This window comes from Mytilus trossulus, chromosome 5 (assembly GCF_036588685.1).
Source record: "Mytilus trossulus isolate FHL-02 chromosome 5, PNRI_Mtr1.1.1.hap1, whole genome shotgun sequence".
NCBI classification, from domain to species: domain Eukaryota; kingdom Metazoa; phylum Mollusca; class Bivalvia; order Mytilida; family Mytilidae; genus Mytilus; species Mytilus trossulus.
The window spans coordinates 67,354,155-67,375,468 of NC_086377.1; the positions used below are offsets into that span (position 1 = coordinate 67,354,155).

The following is a 21,314-nucleotide window of genomic DNA, read 5'->3' on the forward strand; positions in this document are numbered from 1 at the left end:
CGAGCTTCATATATTGTGGCGTTGTTTTATGAAATCTTATTTTAAAATGATAATTTTCGATGCAATACATATACTTGATGTAGAACGCACTTGGTGATATAAATTAAAAACATTTATAATAATCAATTTTGGCATGATTAAAAATATGAAAAATCAATTTTACAAGGAAAAACAGAAAAAATATCATACCAAAAAACGCGAAGACTCGATTATTGCTTAAATGCTGCAACAACCGCAGGAACTTAAAAAAATTCAATCAATTTATCTTTGTTAATTATCATGTTAAATAACTTGGGTCGATTAAGTTGCCTTTTATTCTGATTTTCTATGGACAAGTAACTTTTAAAACCTAGCGCTTCCCTCAAAACAAAGCAGGCAAACATCCAATTAAATTTAATGTCTACGCCTTGTTGATTCCGAATCAAAAATATCACCTCGCGTTCAATTCATTATCTTTAATAAACTCACGGAGGCATAAAATTAAAATCACGCGAGATTTTATACGATAGATATTTTATATAAACACTCAAAGCTGTAAATTGTCAGGTATTTAGTATGACATAATTGGCCGTTTCAGAATGAAAAGAATTATGAGTAATTTCATTGTTCCCAAAATACCCAAAAATGAAAATAACGTCATGTCATTGATTAAATCTCCATTGTTTTTTTACATTTTTAACCAACGTTTTGAAGTACGGCTTTGAACATATTACACAGAATGCATTAGATTCTGAAACGGCGAATTGAACATGTGTTTTTAGAACTCTTTTTTCCTTTTTCGTCAGTTGCACTGAAAAAGAAAGACATTATACTAAAAAGGACTCAAAGAAAAACAACAACCACGAACAAAAAGAAAAAAAGGAAAAAACGTTAAATAAAAAACCCAAAATATACATCTTATTTGAAACGCCTGTAGGTGAACAATTACAAGTATATCACCATGTTAAACATTCCATTGAACATCTTTATCGGATTATGTATTAACATTTGAAATGGAAATTTTAGATTTAATTACGGTCAGTAACAGACTCATTCTAATGTTGTACTTTTACACCACTGTCCCAGGTAAGGGGAGGGTTGGGATCCCGCCAATATTCTTACCCCCGCCACATTCTCTATGTATGTGCCTTTCCCAAGTCATATTCATACATTTAAGCGAATAACAACCATGTACGAAAAAGCGAAACCTTTTTATTCGGTGTGTCTAATTTACAATGGATAGTGTTTGTTTATATTTGCCTCACATTTAATTTTGCAGATTTGGTAAAATTAGTGATTCGGGAAACAGTGAATTGAGATCCTTTTTGCTGAAACAGACACAACTTCCGGTTAAAAGAGGTCGTGGTGACAAAGCATCCGGATTTTACAGTAACTGGTAGAAGAGTTCCGAATAGACAATTTGTATATTAATGACTAAATACGAAAAGTAAATACACAACCATGAATTGTTCATATCCAAGACATTCAGATATATGGACAGTCTACTCTGACTTTTTGTTCATTCAATTGAAACACACGAATGATATCTGAGTTATAAATAGATTTTAAAAGTGGATGTCAATTTCATAAACCGATTATATGGTTCTTCATCGGAGCCCATTTTTTGACATGAAATGTGCAGTTCGTGTATTATGTACTGACACTTGTATATAGGGAAGTTAAAGTAACACCATTTTTAAGTCAGAACATTTTTTCTAAATCATTAAATAATACTTGTACTATTTCGTCTTCTTTATTATTCTCTTAAATATCCTTTTGAGTGGACTTAAGTGTCTACTTGACAATTGCCCACGATATCCATATGAGGTTGAAAAACTTACCAAACAGTAACTTGTATTTTTCCAATCATAAAAATGTTGGTATTTCGTATCATTAAAACACAACAGAAAAGCTTTCTAAACTATTTCCTACCTTTTTTTTCTTTCGATCGTATTAAATTTTTTTGTTGGGATGAAGAACTCATTTCAAAAGGTGTCGTAAACCAGAACTTCTTAAAAAGGAATTAATTGTCGTACACATGCTTCACTGTGTGTTTGTATTTCGTATCATTAAAACACAAGAGAAAAGCTTTCTAAACTATTTCCTACCTTGTTTTTTTTCGATCGTATTAAAAATTTTTGTTGGGATGAAGAACTCATTTCAAAAGGTGTCGTAAAAACAGAACTTCTTAAAAACAAATTAATTGTCGTACACATGCTTCACTGTAAGTTAGTAAACATCGCGCCATAAATTGTCATTCTTGCATCTCGATCTGTCAGCTTTCTGTGTTGTCTAATCAGATTTCTGCTTTGCTGTTTGTAGATCTTGTTTTGCTGACATTGTAGTTATTTACAGATTCTCTTGTTGACTATTTTTGCATAACACATACACTAAGGTTAAATCTTTATTTAAGGTCCAATAACTGCAATATGGAGTTGACTGACAATTTAGGCAATGCTAAACTTATTGCAATTGTCTTGTTGTCAATGAACAGTTTGGCTCTTACTTGTTTTCTATAATAGTTCAATAGATAAGAAACAAAAACGAGGGGAAATCAACAATAAAGGACAATAAGCACCAAAAAGAACCAACTGAAAATTTGGGCATTCTGATATTTGTAGATTTTGTCATGATATACTTATTGCTTCAGCTAGAAATACCCAATTATCATTCGATGGAGAACAAGGCATTAGTTTCATGAAGAATAAAATCTACAATTAAAGTTTGAAATGATAATAACATTAACGGTACCAATTTTGCTGCACCAGATGCGCATTTCGACAATACATGTCTGTTCAGTGATGATCGTGGCCAAAATATTTAAAATCCAAAGCTTATATAAATGATGAAAAGCTATAATCCAAAAGGTAAACTATTTTATAAAATTGTCTACCATTCAAAAAGCATTGGATGTAAATTTGAATGTTTTAGCACGTCCTTATGAATTAATAAACCAATAAGAATCATTAAAAACGTCAAAATGCCATGACTCCACTGATTAACAGTTGTAAAATTTGGATTTTCCCCGAAACCTTAAAAGTCTGTAAGTGAACATTAGTTTTGAAGAAGAAATAGTTATAGAAAATATCTTATAAGTAAGTTGTTACATGAAGCTGAAGTTAAGCAATAAGGACAAACGAAATAAGTAATCAATACGTGTGCATAAAAAGGACAGAATACACCGTGATGAAAATCAAAACAGTAAGTAAAAAAACATCAGACAATAAAATACATGTAGTCCATACACAAATGAATATAGAAGAGAAGACAAACAAAATTCAAAGGCCACACATGCAAGAAAAGTAAAACGTTTGAAAAATATACCTCACAAAGAACCAAGCATTCGTGTTCTCCAGTATTGAAAGCAGTAACTGTTTTACTTGTGACAACCATTATCAAAAGATGATATATTACTAAACGATCTATTGTTATACACTTTTTACCGGTCAAAATGTTACACTGCTCAAAGAGAGACAATCTAACTACATTTAAAGTATCCGTGTTTACAAAAAGACAAATGGTTCATTCCGAAAATCTTTACATATTTAAATTTAGATTTGAACATAAACATGATGAAGTGTTATGTAGACAAACGCGCGTCTGGCGTACTAAATTATAATCCTGGTACCTTTGATAAATATTTACACCACTGGGTTGATGCCACTGCTGGTGGACGTTTCGTTCCCGAGTGCATCACCAGCCCAGTAGTCATCACTTCGGTGCTGACATGAATATCAGTTATGTGGTCATTTTCATAAATTTCCTGTTTACAAATCTTTGAATTTTTCGAAAAACTAAGGATGTTCTTAAACCAGGTATTGACTACCTTAGCTGTATTTGGCACAACTTTTTTGAAATTTTAGATCCTCAATGTACCTAAACTTTGTACGTGTTTGGCTTAACAGCTATTTTGATATGCGAGTCACTGATGAGTCTTATGTAGACGAAACTCGCGTCTGGCGTACTAAATTATAATACTGGTACCTTTGATTTCCCTATAAATATGGAGGATACAATCAGTCATCTTTTGTTACAAATTGCAGACGCTTCAACTTAGTAATTGATCTTGACTCCAAACTGTTACAAGTTCATAAATAATGCATAATGGTCTTGTAGTATACTTTCTAGTTACTGACGTTGTTTATCCTCTCAATAACAAGATAAAGTGTTTGTGTGTATCTAGATATAGGAAGATGTGGTATGAGTGCCAATGAGACAACTCTCCATCCAAATAACAATTTAAAAAAAGGTAAATCATTATAAGTCAAAGTACGGCCTTCAACACGGAGCCTTGGCTCACACCGAACAACAAGCTATAAAGGGCCCCAAAATTACTAGTGTAAAACGATTCAAACGGGAAAACCAACGGTCTAATCTATAAAAAAAAAAAAACGAGAAACGAGAAACACGTATATATAACATAAACAAACGACAACTACTGTACATCAGATTCCTATCTTAGGACAGGTGCATCTATCTGTTTATATTTTGCATCGTTACTGGTTAGTCCCTTTTTGGTAATTTCATTTTGGTGTGGCTCGGTTTTATACATCCCGCCTTTGCGTTATTCATGTTAATGTGCTATATTCTTTCGTGTATTCTTGTCTTATATTATTACATATATGTTATTTGTTTTTCTTTCTTGACATAGTTGTTATAAGATATACGAAAATGCGATATGAGTGCCAATGAGAAAACTGTCCATTCAAGTCGCAGTTTGTAAAAAACAATCAGTATTTAGTGATGATGATTAACACAATGTTGACTTCTCTACTGCAACCTTCCACATTTTAACTCATAGTGTCTGTTTGTTTTGTTCACACATTGTTGTCAATATGATGGCGTTATATGCGACTGTATATGAGAAGTTTAGCTAACTGTAAAACCAGGTTTAATCCATAATTTTCGACATAAGGAAATGCATTACCAAATTATGATTGTGAAATTTGCATCCGTCTGATGTATTTGAGCTTTCGACTTTACGAATGGGTTTCAATTTTGAAATTTTCTCTCTCAGTTCGGTATTTTGGTTTTTCTAACTTTTGCTTATAGATTGTTATATACTGATAAGACCTTCTATCGTACTGAATTATAAGCGTGGTATCTGATATGAATCATTACATAACTTTAAATGTCTAATGATTATATGCATTGAATGAAATCAGGTACTCCGGCAGAGTAGGCATATAGAAAGATTTCAATTGACGTACTTTAAAACGAAGTTGATACTAGGCCGCATGTTGAAAGACACTGAGATTGATTTTCGTATTTGTGTTTACTTTTTTTATGGAAAAGATCCTTTTCCAAATTGTAGTGATTAAATATGCAAGGCTTAAACAAATGAAAATTTAGCTATCGTGCAGGTGAGAGGTATTGTTAGCTGTGAACCGGGTTTGAACACCGTTTTCTACACGAGGAAATGATTGTACCAGATGAGGAGTAAGACAGTTGTTTTTCCATTTGGAAGCAATTCTAACTCAACAACTTTAAAAAACTATTCTGTTCTATTCAAATATAAAAAAAGGATATATGGTAAAAGAAACTAATTTATTATAGAACAGTATTTTACAATAACAGTCAAAATATACAGTTTTGATCAATATGTGTATATAGATAAATTTAAGCTAAAATTAAATCATCAATTGAACGTAGATAAAAATCAAAAGAAAATACTAATTTATAAAAATAAATAAAAACATTGCATTGTATATATGGTTTTGTGTATTATACTGCAAAAATCTTTACAAATGTGTACTCTAAATGTACACAAATTGTTACAATGTGCACTTGATTGGAAAAATCATAACAAATTTACATGCATTATGGGATAAATATTAGTAAAGTTGCAATCTTCCGCGGGAATAGTGTCAAATGTACAATATTCCACATGAAGTATTGCAAGTCTTTTGAGTAATTTAAAGAAATGTGAAACATACATTTGTTATGTTTTGCTATTCACACCTTTTCATACATATATGCCTTAACGAAGTAGAAAGTAAACACAACTAAAAAATAACTTAAATCTAGATTCCTATAATATAAAACTAGAGAAATATTTATAATGTATGAGACAGAAAGAAAAACATCAACATTAACAGACTGATGAGGAAACTGTAATAAACAGGACTCAATCACTAATGATGTGAATAATGAAGCCATCTCTGCATTTAAAAATCTTATTTACAAGAAAATATCAATTTTACTCGTATTCTGTTTATTGGATCTTTCATAACATACATTTCTAACATATTCAGACAGCTTTAAATTGAAACTTTTGAAATATTAATCTTAACGTTATTTTTAGATAGAAGCGGGTTTTGGAATAATATCACAATAACCTTTTTGTCATAATGTGTATAAACAACTTAAATGTGTGTTTTGGCCTTATTGGATAAGTATATTCACATAACCATTAAATATTTTATAGATCTAACCAGATAGATTTGTTCTTATGGACAAAGTTTAATTTTAAACATCACATAAAGCCTCGAAATGGTTTTAACATACACCTATTTCAAACCAAGACCTGATTTCAAAAATAATTTAAATCAATATTAAGCCGATAGTGGATATGTTATCCAATTTTACAACAACAAAAACATGCAGATAATTTTTACGTTCAACAATTTTTATCGTATCGTCATGGAAACAACAGATGTGAGAAGGCAATGAGACGATAGTGCAAAAAAAAAATACCCGAACATTTAAGGAAATACCAAAAAAATTAAGGAAATACCCAAACATTTCTGTCAGTAAATGCCCAAATGTTACAGTAAATACCAAACTATTTCAGTAAATACCCAAACATTAAAGGAAATACCAAAACATTGTAGTAAATACCCAACTATTTCAGTAAATACTCAAATATTTCAGTAAAAACCAAATGTATGGTGTAAGAAGTAAAATACTAAACACATATGTAATTTGAACTGTGATCAAATTAAGCTTAATTAAGCTAGTGCCGACGGCGGATCTACTGTTATTAAATACTGAAGTACGTTGAATAAAATAATAAAATAATAGAATAAAATAATAATTCTAAAAAAAATTGACTGAACAAAATATTCTTTGTCCTACACAAACATAAAATGTAACACAGTTTTCAATAACTGGGATGGTGTCACGTGGTTAATATTTGTTAACACGTACAATATGTTTAAGTAGAAAGACCATTCGATATGTAAAGATGGACAACTCTAGTCAAACAAACGATTTATATTTGTAATTCCAAATAAAATATTATTTCAAGTGTGTTAGTAATTATTACTATCTCCAAAACCAAGCAAATGTCATTAAACATGTCGCACATTTATAAAATAATAAATAAAAATCATCATTAATGTTTTGTTTCAAACATGAAAAAATTCACCATGCATTTTGTCCTCTTTTCTGTGAAGGGTTTTGAATTTAAATTAAAATTTTTGAAAGCAGTTAACGGTTTTCAATGATATTTTTACAACAAAAATGAGATGACATTATATTTTCAAATTATCACATTATACCAGAGTTGTTCAACTTGCTTTTTATGGGCAGGGATCACAATATATATTTTCTCTTTTTACATAATCTAAATTTGAAACACAGTCACATTTATGTAATACAGTATGGCAAATGATTGAAAATTGGAAATCAAAATCTAATCCTCACATATGTTATTGATATATTCTCCTTTCCATATGTCACAAGCTTAATGATACTCATTGTTGGAATGAGATCGCATCATAATATCTGGTGGTTTTAAATTAAAACAACGGTACATCGAATCAGCAAACATTTCAAAACTTTAAAAATAAAATGGTTTTTGTCTTCCTTGAACTATACGGTATTTCAACTGAATTTAAACAATTAAAAAAACTTCTAGTAACAGAATTGGTTGAAAGTCACGTGACAATTCAGCAGTACAGGTGACCAGGTTCATGTAACTGTGATAAAAAATTATCATGATCTTGATTATTCACTGTCACACAAAAGTCTCATGATTACATTTATCTTTAGTTGTTAGCAATCACTCTCCCGATCTGGATTAGGAGCCGCTCTTTCACCAGTTAACCAGTATGTTGTTACTTTACCTTTTCCCTGAAAACATATAATTTTACAAACTTAAAAAAATCTATGAGTAGTGTTATTCTGTATATTAAGGTTGTAAGACATATGTGATTTTGAAATACTGAGATAGATTCTAGAAAACTTTAAGACCATTCGAGACCTTAAATGGATTTAGCCTCCATTTCTGTTGGTTCTTTTTGATCATATAGCTCTTTAAAAATTTCTGTTCTTAAACACCCTTGGCTTTCGAATTTTAAGATTTGAGTGTTCCAGATAAATGGAAATCTAAAAACGGATCTTCGGACGAATGCAATTTATTAAGAGTTGGTTTTTTTTCAAATATTTTCAAAATGCCAAACTTCAAATGGCAGTTATGTACTTCTCAAGAAAATCAGTTCCCCATAGTTGACTTTTGTTTTGAGATGCATCTCTTATTGCGCAAATGTTTTTTTATAAATCGCAATAAAAAGTAAAATCACAAAAATACTGAACTCAGAGGAAAATCAATTTGGAAAGTCCATAATCACATGGCAAAATCAAAAAACAAAACTCATCAAAAACGAATGGACAAGAACTGTCATATTCCTGACTTGGTACAGGCATTTTCAAATGTAGAAAATGCTGGATTAAACCTGGTTCTATAGCGCTAACCCTCTCACTTCAATAACAGTCTCATCAAATTCTGCTACATTTACATGATGCGTTAAATAAACAGCCACAATAAATAAAATAGTCAAAATATGAGTACATCAGTCATCATCGTATAACAATTTTAAAAGGAACAATTTAACAGGACACAAAAACATCTACTATCTACGAACACATGAATTGATTTGAGTGTCTGACGTCAGAAAAATTATATACGTCACATACATTTGTCGTTCAATGTGCATACAAACAATTTTAAAATTTACATAGGCAATGTACGCATTCAGGGTTAAAAAATCAAAAGTATGTAAGAATAAATTACAGAAATAGACCGAGATTCAAACTAGTCCAAAAGTTATACATAGAATTTATGAGAATCCAAAACTTTTAAAAAAACTCATTTTAACAAATATTTGACGCCAGTTTTAAGTGGTAAATTATTCATGCAAATTCAACTGCACGCAATATTGTCTTTATATTTTGCCCCACAAAATTCAGAAAAATCAAAGCAATAAAAACATTCAGAGGTTCATTGAAATTTCATACATTTTGTGAAAGTAAGTATTTTTAGAGAGCAATTCCTTATTCCTGAATATGTAAACGACAACATTTTGAATATCGTATACTTTTAAGTAAGTGTAAACAATCATATCCACTCACTAAAAATTCACTCATTTTGATGTAATCGAGTACACATCTGTCGCAGTATGATCTACATATATGAACCTTCTTGAGCACCTGCGACCACTTTGAATGTTGTTGCTCAGTCGTTGGTTATCTATATATTGTTTTCAGGGCAGTTTGATTTAGTGTCGTGTTTTGGTTTTTTTGCCATGGCATTTCGTAGTTGTTATTCGACCTTGAAGTCTTGAATTGGCCCTATGGTATTGTTAGGCTCGTATGTACTAAGTAAGGCAACTAAGTTCAACACTTACCTTCATTTCTACAGGACCTCGTAAATCTAATTCAAATGTTGCAAATTTATCTAATATCTCTTTTGTAAATGGACTAACATGTATTCGTAAAGCTACAAAACAATTCAGAGGGATTAATTTAATGGTTTTTCAGAACCTTGAATGTAAACAAAAAAATCATACTGTTAGCTTAAAGCTAATCAAAGCTTTTTATTAAGTAAATCGCATTTACACTATATAGGTAATACATGAAAATTGGCAAACACTGTTCCAAGTATATTTTTATATCACAATAACTTGCATGTGCTACAGTTGTTTTATGAAGGATATTATTCACATTTACTTATGCAATAAGGTCTAGTTGGCAAAACTTGGTGTCCATAATATAAAGTCTTATTTACAAAATAAAACTTAAAATTTACGAAGCCTTATCCAAATGTAACAGGATCCTTACATTACTTTTGTGCCTATACTATGTTAAGGATATCACATTAAATACATTTTGATTAATTGGTATATTTTGAATTTAGATCGTGGAAAGATAGATCTGAAGTCAATTATATAACTGAAATTAGGCATTTCAAAAACTGACAAATGATAAATGGTGAATATCTTACCCTGATTAAGTCAAACACACTCAAACTCGGTGTATACATTTTTGCTTCGTGAGAATGTAAACGTAGAAAAAAAAAAAATTAACTTGATGTTATTGATGTTACACATGTTCCATTTTAAATCCCAAATTTTGCAACTGTCGCAAACATCCTACAAGAATGGTTTTTTTCTATTCTTACTAAAATGAATCTTAACACATAATATTTTAAATTAAAATGCGAAACTTACGCAATCCATTCGATTCCATCCTTGATGCGGTATTTACTGTATCACCGAATAAACAATACCGAGGCATTTTAAGTCCCACAACACCAGCACAAACAGAACCGGAATGTATTCCTATACGTAATTTTATTTGTTCATTAGGTCTATGACGTATTTTGAAAGACAACACTGCATTCAATAATGTTAATGACATCCGGGCAACTTCCCGAGCATGTAAGTTCCCATTTCTACTGGGTAGTCCAGATACAACCATGTAAGCGTCACCTATAGTTTCAACCTGTAATAAAGAAAATGATAAATACAAATATAAATACATTAAACAAAATCTTTATTGCACGAGTTTTCATAACGACATGTATAGATTTCTACACAGGCAAACTATTGTTTATTATTGTTGAAGATGTTTTATATATTAAATATACTGTTTAGTGCATTGCATTAGAACTATAAATGATAAAGATTTATTTAACTTAAAAAAATAAATAGAATTATCTATTTTGATAATAAAATTTACTGAGCAAAACAATTGACAAAATCGTTGTTTCCTCGATTATAATTGATGTGTTTCCCTATGTTTTAGTTTGTAACCCACATTTGTTTTATTTTAATCGATTTATGACAAAATCAAACGCCTCAGTGACATAAATTAGACAATTAAATCACCACCAACAAAAAAAAAATTGTCGCTGACTTTACATACTGTATATAGTATACACTTTCTTCAGTAACAAAAAAAGTAAATAGAATTAAAGATCCATGTAAATTTCGTTTAATGACTTACTTTCGGCTATAGAGGTTGTTTATTTTGTTTTTAAGTTTCTACACACCAATACCCATCCCTAGCCAGAATAGGTGAAATTGACGGAATCCATTTTAGTATCGTTAAATCTTGTTTTAGAGTTGTTATTCCAGCCATGTTTGGCCGTAAAATATCCAGGTGTAGAATTTCATAAAAAGAAGACAACTTAGAACTCTTGTTGTACTTACCTTATATACATCAAATTTTTCTAAAATGGTATCAAATGTAGTGTATAGATCATTTAATAGATCTACCACCTGAAAAAAGAAATTAAGGTTGACTGTATTAACAATTTGTAAAAACATGAACATGTGATAAAAGGTAAAGCAGCACGTATAATAAAATTAACGGTACCAATTTTTTTCTGCCCCAGATGTCCAATGCAAGATGTCCTTGGCTAATATTCATGCTCATGTCTTTAGTTTTTTGTACTTGTTGTTAGTACACATCTTAGTGTTTCGTTATCGACAGTCTCACTATTTCGATTTCTTATTTTCATTTATAATTATATGACTGGAACGGTATCTGCTATGTGTTGCATTAACCAAAACTAGTTAGGAACATTTTACTCATCCTTCCGTAGCAACTAATCAATCCTAGTTTTTGGTCAAACTTCTGTTACTCAATTTTTAATTTGTTTTGTTTAATCAAATTATGCTTTATAGTGATATGGGACTGTTTTATTTATAGTTATCCCCCCTGATGAGTGCAATGTATACACACGTGCATTTTTATTCCAAACACGTGTTCCTGATATTTTAAGAACATAGTGATATCTCACCTGGAATGGAGTGGATTCCGACGACAAGGCTGTGAATCCACAAATATCACTAAAATAAATAGTCACGCTTTCAAAGTTTTCTGCAGGGACAGATTCGCCTCGAATTAACGAATTTGCTATTGATCTACAAATATACAAATTTATAATTAAAAGTTTTGGATTATTAAACATAAGAGCATCGAATTGAGTCTATGCTTTCAACTCTGAAAAACAAACAAAAGTACATGTCTTAAAAACTAGCAAAGAGTTAGAATCAAATAGTGTTGTTTTAATTCGCGGTCGATAGTTTTTAATCGACATCGCGTTTGTGCAACCTTTGCTCGAAGGGATAATTGTTAAGTTAAACATGTGGAATTCGTGAAAAACAAGAGACAATATCTCAAAATGCCTGTGTGTAAAAAGACTGATAATCTTCAAAAGAAGATAAGGAATTCAATTACATTTGTATTTAAAACCATGTGTATATTTTCATCTGTAATTTTCATTCATATATTAAAAACTTTTAAATAAAATATTATTGTAGTTCTGTTTCACATAAATGCTTATTGAATGGTTTTACACTTGTAACTTGTGGGACCCTTTATAGCTTGCTGTTCGGTGTGAGCCAAGGCTCTGTGTTGAAAGCCGTACGTTGACTTGTAATGGTTTACTTTAGATGGAGAGTTGTCTAATTGGCACTCATACCACATCTTCCTTCCTCTTTTCAAAGACCTCCATTACAAACGCATCTAAAATCAAGACTTACTTTGGTAACATCATATATAATAAATCTTCTGCCTTTTTCTTTTGTTCTAGATAGTCAGCCGTCCGTTCCTCGACTAGTGCTTCTAAGTTGTTTGCATACTGTTCCATTCTTGAGAGTAAGTTATCTAATATGTTTCCTTTATCTCCATCCCTGAAAGTACAAAAGTAAGTGTTACAAAAACAGGCTTTACTCTTTCATTTACTCTTAATATATTGTTCTAAAGACGAAAAGTATTTCGAAACACTGACATTTTTTTCTACCTTCAGGTATTGATTTGAAACAGGAAAAGCACTATACGGGTGAAGATTAGTGATCTGTGTCCAAAGTCAATGCATTATCGATTTCGTGTCGTCACTTGTTGGTGTCCTTAAAATATTGGTACAGTATTGTCTAATGACCTACACACTACATCTCATAGTATTCATATACACGGAGTCCCATTTTTCTCATTCTTTTTGGTAAGGCTGTTATTTTCAATTATATGAATCCCATCCATATTCTCACAAAGTTTAATACAGCTTCAATTATACACAAACCAATTGTATTATAAACTTTATCAATAAATAAACAGTGTGCTTTTAATTCAATGTTTTTACACATTAAATGTTAAATTAGATTTAGAAAAAAATCGGGCTTCCCTCCGTGGGCAGATAAAAGTTACAATATTACATGATAGAACAAAAGTGGATTTCCATTGGTGGTAAGATATGACGGTTGAAATGGAGCAATTCATCTGGACTGTAGTTTCCCCATATCATTTGTGCTGAAACAATAACTGATTTGACATATTTATATAATGCTCGCAGGTTATTGAAACATTAGCCAGTATTCTGCTGTTAATTAAATATGATTTAGTTTTTAATTGTTTCATGACTGAAAACTGTAAAAGAAAACTCTTTTAGATTTTTCAACGCATGAACATTTTATTATTTGCCAAAAGATTGATAATCGATTTAGATTTTAACATACATAGCATATGTAAATTGCCGTTTTAGTATTTTATCATGTAGTGATATAATAATGTCTTTCGTTCTACCGTTAAAATTGCCACTGAACTTTTTAACTTCTATGTAAACATTATGACCACCGTTGCTAGTAAAAGCAGAAAAGTGCAAATTTGTTTAAAAGTTTATTTTACGGCAGACTCGACGTACTTGGCTAATCGGCTTTGTTAACAACAGTCCATCGTTAGAGGTTTCAACCTTGAGGTAGAAATCCCAATTAACGTAACAATGTTTAATGCATCAAATGCACATTTTGAAAAATAATGTCTTATCAGCGATGCTCACAGCCTAGGCGATGTGTTCAGAAACTAAAAATAAAAAATTAAGTTATTTCGAAAATTTCTTTATTTGATATAATAATTTAGTGATTTATAAAAATCGAACTTTTAGAGTTTAATTATTGTAATAAAGTAATCGTTAACACCTAAGGAATCAATACAGTAACTGATAGGATCTATTTAAAATTCTAACATGACGTCCTTCAAACGCTTTGAGTACACACCCGTGGTAAAATATGAATATATTGGTTGGGCTGTTCAGATTGTACTCCCACGTCATATGATTGTTTATGAATGAATTACACGACGTCATAGAATGATGACGTAATGATTTAAGCATTTTACGGGAAAATACACGCTTCTGACTCCGAAAATCATCACAACAGGGAAATGTGAACAAACGTTCTAAAATGTGGTACAAGACCTTTTTTAATATATATACAAGATATATACGTAAACTATCATTAAAATTCATTCAAATTTATCTAAATATGTTATTGTAAATAGTTTGAGCATGTCACCAATTCTGTTTGCGCCGTTCTTTTACGCCAATCTAAAAGTGCGTTAATTTATGGGAACGGCAAATATTTGCCTACACCTAGAGCGCTTCGATCCAAAAGAATTGCCGTATTTGTCTTATTAGAATCGAAATAATTCATGGGGGCTTGAATATATCTAAATTTTACCACGGGTTGTCCCTTTATGCCGATATTTTACCCCTCGCTATCGCTCAGGGTAAAATATTTGTCATAAAGGGCCAACCCGTGGTAAAATCACGATATATTCAAGCCCCCATGAATTATTTCTTAAGTATTCTCATATTTAATGTTTTCATTATTAAATTCAACTCAATAAACAAAATATCTTTGAAGATAAAAGAAACAAAACTAAATGTGAATGTTTGAGCTTAATTTAATTTATACGGCAAACAAGATACGATAACATTCAAAATTGGACACAAATCATATAACAGAACTAATACGGAATACACCCAGCACCATATGGAACAAATCTGCTAAGTCTTTAACCTTTTCGAGTATAGAAATGTATGATACAGAATTCGGTGTGAATGAAACAAGTTTCCGTAATAGATTCAACCTTAAAACAAAAGCCCTAGACCTCAACACAGAAAGCTACATGCATAGGCATTGGCCAGAACCAAAATAAAACATAACCAAAATAGACAATCCATATTTGAGTTCGATTCCCTATATTTATTTATCAAAAATTGCACGCTTTACTTGCACGTGTAGCTAATAATGCTTTTCGATTCTATTCGAACACTGCAGCGTCCTCAATAAACACAAAGATAAACGAAATTGTCCGCCATGAAAACGCAAATGTTCCCTTAAGATATAAAAGTGACATGCAGAAAATGAAACATTCAGCAATGTGAAGTTTGCATTAATAAGTGCCGTACAACTATCGATTTCTTTAAGGATCTGTATAGAGGTGTAATCATTACTATGTAGTAATGGAACAGCAAATGTATATGTTAGGTTGTCTAATAAAATTCCTGGTTGTAGAATTGTCACGTTGGCAATCATACCACATCTTCTCTTTTTTTATATACAGAACGTATGTCTTTTAGTCACGAATATCTAATATCTGAAACGTCTTGTAGTATAATAACATAACGGTACATCAATCAATCAGCCCACTCCTAATCGATAATTCGCAGAACGAGACATATATTATTACTTTTTTTCTTAAATTTTTAATGATTTCAATAAATCCAAAAAATATGATATACTGCTTGTAAATTATTCATTATTCTATTGATACTAGTAGTTATAATTAGAAAAATGTCTTCATTTTACTGATGAACTTTTGATCGCATCTAAATCTTTCAAATCTTGATGGCGCGTATTCATCAAAAGTGTTAGCATCATCAAAAATTATGATTTGGAATAAGTTTGTTTCGCGAATAATACGATGGGAACGATCAAAACATACAGCTATCTTTTTCTGATGTATCCTCGGTCAAGCTATCTTTTTCTGATGTATCCTCGGTCAGACTACAGATGTCCTTGGCTTGATTTTAAGAATTTCGAAATGAATAAGTTACTGGAAACTTTCATTGAAAATGAAAATGATATAAAACTAGAGGCTCCAAAGAGCCTGTGTCGCTCACCTTGGTTTATGAGAATATTAAACAAAGTAAGCAGATGGATTCATGACAAAATTGTGTTTTGGTGATGGTGATGTGTTTGTACATCTTACTTTACTGATGCTTACAATTATCTCTATTTATAATGAACTTGGCCCAGTAGTTTCAAGGGAAAATGTTAGTAAAAATTTACAAATTTTATGAAAATTGTTAAAAATTGACTATAAAGGACAATAACTCCTTAGGGGGTCGATTGACCATTTCAGTTCAGTCATGTTAACTTATTTGTAAATCTTACTTTTCTGAACATTATTGCTGTTTACAGGTTGTCTCTATCTATAATAATATTCAAGATAATAACCAAAAACAGCAAAATTTCCTTAAAATAACCAATTTAGGGCCAGCAACCCAACAAAGGATTGTCCGATCAATCTGAAATTTTAAAGGCAGATAGATCTTGGCCTGATAAACAATTTTACTTCAATCAGATTTACTATATATGCTTTGGTTTCTGAGTTAAAGGCCAAAAACTGCATTTTACTCCTATGTTCTATTTTTAGCCATGGCGACCATCTTGGTTGGATGGCCAGGTCACCGGCCATATTTTTTAAACAAAATACCCCAAAAATGATTGTGGCCAAGATTGGATTTATTTGGCCCAGGAGTTTCAGAGGAGAAGATTTTTTGTAAAAGATTACTAAGATTTGCGAAAAATTGTTAAAAATTTAATATAAAGGGCAATAACTCCTAAAGGGGTCAACTGACCATTTCGGTCATGTTGACTTATTTGACTTAATTTTACCCCTTTGTTAGATTTTCTCTACATGCTTTGATTTTTGAGTTAATCGCCAAAAACTGCATTTTACCCCTATGTTCTATGTTTAGCCATGGCGGCCATCTTGGTTGGTTGACCGGATCACCGGCCACATTTTTTAAACTAAATACCCCACTGATGATTGTGGGCAAGTTTGGATTATTAGTTTCAGAGGAGAAGATTTTTGTAAAAGATTACTAAGATTTACGAAAAATGGTTAAAAATTTACTATAAAGGGCAATACCTCCTAAAGGGGTCAACAGACCATTTCGGTCATGTTGACTTATTTGTAGGTCTTATTTTGCTGAACATTATTGCTGTGTACAGTTTATCTATTTCTATAATAATATTCAAGTTAATAAACCGAAACAGTAAAATTTCCATAAAATAACCAAGTCAGGGGCAGCAACATAACAACGGGTTGTCCGATTCATCTGAAAATTTCAGGGCAGATAGATCTTGACCTGATGAACAAATAATCCCTAGTCAGATTTGCTCTTAATGCTTTGGTTTTTGAGTTATAAGCCAAAAACTGCATTTTACCCCCTATGTTCTATTTTTAGCCATGGCGGCCACCCTGGTTGGTTGACCGGGTCACCGGACACATTTTTTAAACTAAATACTCCAATGATAAATGTGGCCAAGTTTGGTTAAATTTGGCCCAGTAGTTTCAGAGCAGAAGATTTTTGTAAAAGTTAACGCCGGACGACGGACGACGACGGACGACGGACGCAAAGTGATTGGAAAAGCTCACTTGGCCTTTTAGGCCAGGTGAGATAAAAAACGGTTAGGATAAAAACTAGAATCAAGGATGATCTGATTAATCAAGCCCAGTATTAAGGGTTACATTTGATCCATAATTAATGTAATGCGATTTTCCAGAAAAGAGGATTAAATGTCGGATGATTTAAGCTGTACAAGTAGGCTAAAACGTATTTTAAAACTAAATTTAGGCATAACCAATAAGGTTAACATAGTAAATATGCCAACAAGATAATAAAAATCTACTTCACATGTATAAAAAGTAATGTCAAACACCATGGCTGTACTTTTGTAAGCCAGACGAAATATCGTGTACAAAAGACTTAACAGTGACACTTGCATCACAACAGTTATAGGACCTAAAATCCAAAAAGGTTTTTGCCTAATGCAACTAGGGTACAAGTAATGTATTTCTGAGATAGAAAAACGTATTCAAATAATTCATTATAATGTAAACAAATGTTACCATTTCAATGAACTGGTAGTGCCCATCAAAACAGAAGTTACTGAGATGGCGACTGTCTGAAGCCAGTGAATAATGAGCGTAAAGCACGAACATCTCATAATAAAATTACAAACATGTTGCATGTCAATAACGCTTACTCCCCGCATGATTCTATGACTTTCACGATATGGAAGATCAGGGCAAACAACAGCTATGAATCTTATTCGGGGATTGGTAATCGAACATCCTTATTAGATATAAAATAGTTATCAAAGGTACCAGGATTATAATTTAATACGCTAGACGCGCGTTTCGTCTACATACGACTCATCAGTGACGCTCATATCAAAACAGTTAAAAAGCCAAATACGTTCAAAGTTGAAGAGTTTTGAGGACCAAAAATTCCAAAATATTGTGCCAATACGGATAAGGTAATCTACTCCTGGGATAAGAAAATCCTTAGTTTTTCGAAAAAATCAAAATAAAGAGTGTATACTCAATTGTGATCAATTGAGGACCAAAAATTCCAAAATATTGTGCCAATACGGATAAGGTAATCTACTCCTGAGATAAGAAAATCCTTAGTTTTTCGAAAAAATCAAAATAAAGAGTGTATACTCAATTGTGATGGCGGCTTTTAAACTCATGTTAAGACTATTGCAGTTGTTCTTCTTAAATACTCTGTGAATTAGACAATTTTTTAGAAAAAGATATGTGTTCTATGAAACACTTTGTCTTTGCATAACACGCATACTACGCAATTTAATGTGAATTGGTGCTAAAAATAGAAAAATAGCTACCTATAAAACTGAGCTAATTCCACCTTTTTCTACATGTCTGAACGTACCAAGTCAGAAATTTGTGAAATTTGTTTTCCATTCGTGTTTGAGCTTTTGGTGTTTTTGGTATTTTACTGTTATTCTATAAAATTTACTTTATATCCACGTTCCATTAAAACTTTTTCCTTATTTTAGTTCTTTTATAACATGCACAGTATTCTGATTCTGATTGGAATGTTGAAAAATCTAATTTCTAACCTGTTTTCAAATTAAAGTTTGATATCGTCCATAAACACTTACTTGTTTAGTTTTCTAATGATGGATTTTAGTGTTGGGAAATCTGGTCTCTCCATTGGATCTTCTTTCCAGCACTGTCTGATGACATCTGCTAGCTCATCACATGGGCAATCACATTCATCTAATGTCGGCCGGAAATATGGTCTCAGTCCATTTTTCACTTTCTTGTAAATTTCTGTCACATAAAAATATATGAGTAAGGATGTTATCATATTGTCAATGATGTTAACCAATTACATACAAATATTGCTTATTGTTTCCCTCCAACAATCAGATGAGTAAGGATATTATCAATGAATTGTTTTAACCAATTACATACAAATATTGCGTATTGTTCCCCTGCAACAATCAGTGTTGTTTCCTTTCTAAGTTTCAGTATCTGTCATCTCTTATCACTTGACAAATAAAGATATATCAAGACATCTCCCCGTGTTTGTCAATAAGTTACAAAGCTTCCACATTGAAGGTCAATACAAGCAATATGGTTTTCGTTTCTACGCATCAAAACCTCTGGGACATTTAAGAATTGTTAGAAATCCGAGAGAGTTATTTTTACTTGGGGATATTGATTGTTACAATGGAATGTGTTCACTCCTATTATAACTTGTCTTTGATTTCCTTCTATCTTGTTGATTGGAAAATAAAGACAATTTATGTCTCCAAAGGGAAATAATCCAGTCGTAAATTCGGTTTTCGAAAATAGGCAATTTGAATAATTAAAGTGATTTAACGTACTCTAGAAAATTTCAACAAATTTCTAAAAATTAAGGCAACATTGAAAAGTTTTATTATTGTAATCCACAAAATCATCTGTCCCTATGGCATATAGTTTTAATTCGCAAATGTTAATTACATAAATTATACAAAGTGTATACGATCTTTGATCTTAAATCCTTTAGATATAAGAATTGTGGTATATTTTTTTTAATAAAGAGATTGAGCCTGTACACTAATTTTGACATTTCGACAAAATGTGGCTTTACATAGTACATACTACAGAAATATAGGTGCCCACCATATCGACACAACTAGCTTCAGTTGTTTATGTTCAAGCAATTCTCTCACTTTTTCACTATGATTTGTAAAATGATTTAATGGAAATATGAGATTTGAAAACCTATCTAAACTCGTCGAGGATTATACTAAGGTACGACAGACATGAAAGACTATCATTGCCTCGAATGTGTAATGTTTCATAGAACAATCTTACTGTAATGTTTCATAGAACAATCTTACATGAAATGGGAAACATGGCATAGCTTGATTATTTTCTATAATCTTCCATAACTTCTGTTGTGGTTATCGGTTAAGTAATGTGGAATATAGAGGCTAAATTGTTGTAAATCATTATGTGGAACTTTCTCATTCTAATTAAATAAAACGAGAAACATTAATAAACAGGAAAGAATTTATACATTTATATCTGCTAATTTCGAAAGTATTTGTTTGAACTAACACTGAACTTCTTATTTTAACAATTTAACACGAAACGTTGAAGCTATAACTTATCAAATTGCTATTTCCCAAACTGAACCCCGCTAAGTGTGTCGTAATGACCATACTGTACATTACTTAGTAGTCTATTCTCAAGATAATAATTTTAGAATCAACGCCGATGTTATTTACAGCAGGATATTACTAAATAAAGAAATAACAACGACGAGATTTATTGGTAATTCTTACATCCTTAGCCATCTAATCAATTAATCAATAGAACACTTCTATTTTAAAATGTTCAATATGTGTACGCATCTGCTAATTCCGCATTGTCACAAAGTTATATATAATTTCATTTGATAAGTTAATCTATATTTTGTTCATTTAAAAATAAATTCACCGTTCAATATAACCTATAATCTTTATATACCACAGAATGTTTAGTAATGAAAATATTGATGATTGTAAAAGATAACACGACGAGTAAAAAGGTCAACAGGGACATGAAGACCATAATCAAATACGCAATATGTTATATGAAACTGAGTATTGACCAGAGGACGAGTCCATAAAAACTGGCTAAAAATCTAACAGCAAAGACAAGATATGTATTCAAAGTTGAATAGCATTTAAATC

The 21,314-nt window shown here is 31.4% G+C and overlaps 2 protein-coding genes across 11 annotated transcripts in view; one reads left to right on the forward strand and one right to left on the reverse strand.

The window, feature by feature from the left end:
• LOC134719825 (uncharacterized) overlaps positions 1-1,699 on the forward strand; it is a 29,919-nt gene extending 28,220 nt beyond the window's left edge. Inside the window, exon 4 of the mRNA XM_063582776.1 lies at positions 1,259-1,699. Coding sequence (XP_063438846.1) covers positions 1,259-1,379 — 121 coding nt within the window. The 3' untranslated portion in view covers positions 1,380-1,699. The remainder of the gene's footprint in view (positions 1-1,258) is intronic.
• A 5,308-nt stretch (positions 1,700-7,007) lies between these two features.
• LOC134719107 (atrial natriuretic peptide receptor 1-like) overlaps positions 7,008-21,314 on the reverse strand; it is a 362,861-nt gene continuing 348,554 nt past the window's right edge. For all 10 annotated transcript variants that reach the window (XM_063582071.1, XM_063582069.1, XM_063582070.1 and 7 more), the window contains 7 exons: positions 19,245-19,416; positions 12,753-12,902; positions 12,008-12,131; positions 11,415-11,483; positions 10,431-10,704; positions 9,609-9,700; positions 7,008-8,055 (listed from right to left, as the gene is read on the reverse strand). In XM_063582071.1, coding sequence (XP_063438141.1) covers positions 7,978-8,055; positions 9,609-9,700; positions 10,431-10,704; positions 11,415-11,483; positions 12,008-12,131; positions 12,753-12,902; positions 19,245-19,416 — 959 coding nt within the window. In that variant the 3' untranslated portion in view covers positions 7,008-7,977. The remainder of the gene's footprint in view (positions 8,056-9,608; positions 9,701-10,430; positions 10,705-11,414; positions 11,484-12,007; positions 12,132-12,752; positions 12,903-19,244; positions 19,417-21,314) is intronic.